Source organism: Etheostoma spectabile, chromosome 8, assembly GCF_008692095.1.
Source record: "Etheostoma spectabile isolate EspeVRDwgs_2016 chromosome 8, UIUC_Espe_1.0, whole genome shotgun sequence".
NCBI lineage: Eukaryota > Metazoa > Chordata > Actinopteri > Perciformes > Percidae > Etheostoma > Etheostoma spectabile.
The window spans coordinates 18,575,195-18,581,217 of record NC_045740.1 but is presented as its reverse complement, the minus strand read 5'-3'; the positions used below and the strand labels follow the sequence as shown (position 1 = coordinate 18,581,217).

At 41.1% G+C, this 6,023-nt stretch overlaps 1 protein-coding gene across 1 annotated transcript in view; it reads right to left on the bottom strand.

The window, feature by feature from the left end:
• The window catches only part of iqub (IQ motif and ubiquitin domain containing), a gene marked incomplete at its 5' end in the record, with an annotated part of 24,068 nt that extends 18,274 nt beyond the window's left edge, over positions 1-5,794 (bottom strand). Inside the window, 4 exon segments of the mRNA XM_032522925.1 lie at positions 76-243; positions 643-777; positions 3,488-3,592; positions 4,756-5,794. Coding sequence (XP_032378816.1) covers positions 76-243; positions 643-777; positions 3,488-3,592; positions 4,756-4,927 — 580 coding nt within the window.
• Between the last annotated feature and the right edge of the window lie 229 nt (positions 5,795-6,023).

The following is a 6,023-nucleotide window of genomic DNA, read 5'->3' as shown; positions in this document are numbered from 1 at the left end:
CACACACACACACACACACACACACACACACACACACACAGTTTGTAGAGAGAACAGAGAGCGTCGTGTTCACACCTGTTTGGACTCGGACGGTGATGACGTCCGGCATGTTGTCGTGCTCCGGGGGGCGAAGTGGGCGGAGTGGATGGGTGGTCGGGTCGGCGGAGCTCATCTCCATCCGGGTGGAGCCGTGAGGCTGGACGCCGAGCTCCATCAGGCTCTTCTGGTCCTCCACCACTCTGCCTAAAATAAACAACAGGCCGACCACTCAGAGACCGCTGTTAAACAAAACATCTCACAGTCTACATGCTAAGTGTTTAACGATACATTGATCTGTATCGATATGTCGATTCCATCCTCAACGATCCAATATTATCAATGCAAAGTGAAAACATTGATGTATAGCATCATTTTTTTGGCATTGAGGCCTTTATTTTTGAAAGGGAAGTGAGGAATGACATGCAGGAAATCTCTGCAGGCCGCAATCATCAATCAATTGATCAATCCTAAGCGGGATAGGTAAGCACATAAGAAGCTGGGTCAAGACTTGTTTAATGATAACCAGACAGATTATTTTAAGAGGATGGAAGACTGAAGGAGTGCCGTCAATCCCGGAGTGGGCTTGTAAAATGGCTCCCGTACCGTCCAGAGAGATCTGCAGCACCTCAGCAGGAACTCTGAGCTCGGCGGCGAGGTGAACCTTCAGCTCCTGAATGCTGAGACCAATGGCGAAGGCCGCAGTCATCACATGACCTTCGGGCACCAGCACCACCTTCACTGCAACCACACACAGAGACGTTCTGTCACAGAGTCTCTAGGTTTACCTCTGAAATCTGTCATTTTGTCAATGGTGTTGGATTTTTTTTCATCATGACTGTTTTTTCACAACTGAAATGATATTATATGAATGTTGTTATTTGTCTTATGGTATACGTGGGTGCGTGCAATATAGTTTTTTTTTAAGCACAGCTTGGGAGAGGCGAGGAGGGGCACTCAAAATTTCGCTGTATTCATTGTAATACAATGACAATAAAGGCTCCTTACCTCTTAAATCTCAGCAATTGGGCCTGCTCAATTATGGGAAAAAATCATAATCATGATTATTTTGGTCAATATTGAAATCACGATTATTTAACACGATACCTCACTGACTTTTGGAAAAATGTTGCAGTTATTGAACAGTAAAAAACTGAAACAGTTAAACAAATCAACATTGAAAACACCTTAAAATTTACCTTAATACTTTTCCAATTTGAATTTTTTTCTTCCATTCAGAATGCAAAACAGGTTTACTTACAATACATAATATGCAAAATAATATGTAGTAATAATACTTTACTAATAATATATTGAGACACAGCCAGTAAAGTGATTCCAACTGGTCCTGGCTAACGCCGCCATGCTAACCCTGCTAACTGCTAATGATACACGGCGGTTTATAACGCGTGGTCTGGTCAACGGCCGTAGCCAACAACGGTGAGTTATTTTAAACCCAGAGATGGGGGGCTGTAAGTTGGGACTTTGGGCCATGAGGTTGCAGTGTGTTTAGCGAGTGTTGCCATAATTCTAAGCCACTAAAGTGTGTATTTCAGTCGGGTGAAAAGGGACGGCAAGGTAGTGTTATTTTTAGCCGTTCCTACTGTAATTCTAAGCCGAAAATGTGTGTCTGTCAATTGCATGCGTTCGCATGAACTGGGGTAGACACTCCATATTCATGCGCCATCTTAAAAATACGTAACATACAGAATAAACTGCTCCGCCTTTCGCGTTTTTGCCGCCACAAGATAAACTCCCAGGCGCTGCTAATGCTGCTAACGGGTATCGTCGCTTCCCGGCCCCGGCAAGTTTGAAGAAGGAAACATGGAGGACCACATGTTCTCTTAGTACATCCATGCACGTATTCAAAATCCAAATTTCAGAAACAGGGGTCTCCTACATCGTCCAGAAAAAAAAAAGGATATTGAAAAGAACAAAAGACCGCCTTTTTGAAGCGTGAGGGCTACCGTAGCTGTAATACGAACTTTGAACTGTGTGGTGCGAGAGTGTGGATTGCATTTTATGAGCTAAACGCTAGATATGTGCAGAAATTCCTACACATTGGACCTTTAAATTCTCAAAAAACAAGTGACCCAAGTTATTTCATATCGTAATTCTCCACAGTGTCCTTAGAATGGGGGGTTTATTAAATGCCATTTCTTTGTGACTCCTCTTTTGGTCGCTATTGATAGAACTTGATATTAATCCTCAAGGTGTATACTTCATGTGTCAGGTTACCTAGAAACAGCACAGCCCGTCTCAGGTGCTTCACTTCACTACCTACACTTCATCCACAAATCTTTCCATTATTTATCCCCAATCCCAGGGTACATGAATATATTATTTGCATTCATTTGTCATAGTATGTATCATAGTATACAAGGAAATTTCCCCGCTGTGGGATGAATAAAGTATCATCTAATCTAATCTAATGTTTATATTGGCATCAACCAAAGGTGACTGTCAGCAGCTCGGCTTCACACTGGTTTTAACAGACAACATCACATCATTCCAGTGCAGGCTTTGCTCCATTTTCTCCCTGATAGTTTTAAAAATGCATTTTAAGATTTTACTGATCACTTTTAAAGCTAAATCTGGGTCTGGCTCCAGAGATATTGACCGCATATGAGTCAGTTTGCAGTCTTAGATCCTCGGGCAGGGCCCTTATGGCTGTTACAACGTTGGAATTTGGGCCCCCTCAACTTTGGAACGGCCTGTCCGAGGAGATAAGGCTCGAGTCGTCGGTGAACTCTTTTAAAATTACTTTAAAAAACCCATTTTTATAGACTTGCTTTTATGTGATGTTGTCTCTTTTAATTTTCTTTTTTATTGTCTCTCTTGATCTTTTCAATCTTTTATTGCTCTTGATTTGTTCTTATTTATTCTTTTGCTTATATTTACTTTTATATACTTATTTTGTCTTCTCAATACGATGTTTAGCATATTTTGTCTTCTTGTTTTTTCATTTACCCAATTTGGTCTTGCTAATGTTTGGCCCAAATGCTGAGGATATCCAGAGGTTTTATTGACCTCCGGATATCTGCTGCTTTCGCCTTGCTTTGTCAAAGCACTTTGTAAACTCTGTTTTTTAAAAGGTGCTATTTGAATAAAGTTATTATGATTTTATTATTATTACACTGTGCCTCCGTATTTATCATGCTGCAAATATCTAAAACTGAAATAAAACTAAAATGGAATGATCTGTGTCAAATGGATTTGGGAAATGTGTCACGCTGTCAACGGATCAGTCGTAGTGAGCCAAATTCTGATAAACTATCATGAACAAAATGATAAACAGAATTTCATGGACAGAATTTCATTTGGAAGATAAACTCAATGAAAAAAACATAACATATGATATACAAGACAGTAAATGAAAAAACTGACAGTAAAACATTTAAAAAAACCTATTAAATCTGAGTTCTTTGTTTGGAGACGAAATGAGTCTTACCTGTTGCCGTAGAGTTTTCAACATTTTCTCTTCCCTGAGGCTCTCTGAGATGCTCATCGGGCATGTCGGCCTGCGACTCAGCTTCTTCCACAGTCTCCAGCACATCTGTAGCATCCAGAAAGTCAGGATTATCACTTTAAACACAATTGCTTTAAAAATGACACTTGTCAATCACTAGATTCAGAAAACCCTGTGGCTTTAACTAGTGATAGACGGATGCAGGGTCTTTGATGCTGTTTGCATGAGTCTCACAAGTTGCTAATGAATTTTGATCAGTATTAGGCTCTCTGAGCTGCTCTGTATCATTATGTAGATCAGGGTTTTAGCCATTTTAATACCTCAATACATACATAAATCAAACACTTAGGATGACTGCAACTGTAATGCCATTTTGAGAAGCTGCAATTAATCTGTTATCTCAGATTTATAAGTCTTTAAAGGAAGCCTTTTTTGTAAATTTTCTTTTGTTAATTTAACTAAGAGATCAGATAAGATGAGATAAATAGAAGAATGCTTTGTGCAAAAAACAGCTATGTGCAAATAAGTTGTGAATCCCCAAAATAAAGCCTATGATAACTGGAACATTTAGCTAAATCAGTCTGGAGAGGTCCAACTGAAATTACCTGGGGAACATACTGGACTCACCCGGAGATGTCAAACTGGACTCACCTGGGGAACATACTGGACTCACCTGGAGATGTCAAACTGGACTCACCTGGGGAACATACTGGACTCACCCGGAGATGTCAAACTGGACTCACCTGGGGAACATACTGGACTCACCCGGAGATGTCAAACCGGACTTACCTGGGGAACATACTGGACTCACCTGGAGATGTCAAACTGGACTCACTTGGGGAACATACTGGACTCACCTGGAGATGTCAAACTGGACTCACCTGGGAACACTCGGATCACCCGGAGATGTCAAACCGGACTACTGGGAACATACTGGACTCACCTGGAGAGTCAAACTGACTCACTGGGAACATACTGGACTCCCCTGGAGATGTCAAACCGGACTCACCGGGAACATACTGGACTCACCTGGATGTTCAAACTGGACTCACCTGGGAACATACTGGACTCACTGGAGATGTCAAACTGGACTCACTGTGGGAACATACTGGACTCACCTGGAGATTTGTCAACCTGGACTCACCTGGATCCTAACTGGACTCACCTGGGACATACGGACTCCCTGGGATGTCAAACTGGACTCACCTGGGGAACATACTGGACTCACCTGGGGAACATACTGGACTCACCTGTGGTCGACCTGCCAGCCTGCAGTAGCCCCTCTCTATTACTCCCCGGCTCTCTGTCGACCTCTGGCGGCTGTTCTTCAGCATCTCCACCTGGTTGTAGGTTTGTGTCTGTTTTGTCCTCTTCATCTTCTTTCACCTGCTGCTCTTCCTTTTCTCTTTGCTCCTCCGACATGACGGAGTTAACTGAAAGACTAACGCTAGGCTAACTTAGCTTGTTAGCTTTCTCACTTTAAGTCAACTGAAGTTAACAAACGCGCTCCATATCCGCCAAAACGCTGAGTCAGTGTGAACCAGCGGTGACACGGTGAAAACCCCGGTTCACTGTCACTCGTTGAAACTTCTTCTTTAATCCAGTGTCTGTTTTAATGTCCTTTTTGTTCAAGAGTTTGAGTTAGCAAAGCGGAGCTAACGCTGTGTGTCTTTAACGTTAGATTGGTTCCCAGGCAACACAAGGCACATTGCTATAGCAACCATAAACACCACTCGCCCTTCAAGCGTTTAACACTTTACATTTTATTGCTTTTCTTTGCTTTTTGTTTTTTCCTTTAAAGACGTTTTCACGTTGAATCTTTTGATACTAAGAAGGAATATGACAGAACATATCTTTCATGTGATTATTTTTGTTCATCTGTAGTTTTTGAAATAACAAATAAAAACGTAGCCTACGTTTTGTTTTAGCATTAGGAACGTTTACATGCCAAGAGACACACATTGGATGTGTTGGATTAAAAGATGCATTGGATTTGGTTTGACTGGTAATAACATACGCAGTGTGTGGGATCATTATAATGCTTCACAATGGGCAGTTGGAGCATTCAAATACTTCTTTCTGAAGGACTTGAATTAAAACATTTCCAACTTTCCCATCCATAAAGACAAGCAGACTCACCTGGGTGTTTAACATGGATGTGCAAGGATTGACCTGTTGGTGGCAGGTTTAGTAGATTTAGGAGGAGAAAGAAATAGTTACTCCAAACTGCAAGCTACAGTGGCTAGAATACGTTTCCACACCCATGCTAAAGTTGATTAAATAGAGGAATAAAAAAACATCTTTTGGAAATTGATCTTAATGCCTTAATTTAAAAAGAAAATTGGAAAATCCAACATTTTAAGGACACCAATTTTCTTTGTGAATGAATAATGTGTTGTAAATAAATATATGTTCTTTCTTAAAATACAGGGGGCATGAGCATACACACCCCTATGTTAAATTCCCATAGAGGCAGGCACCTTTTTTTTATTTTTAAAGGCCAGTTATTTCATGGATC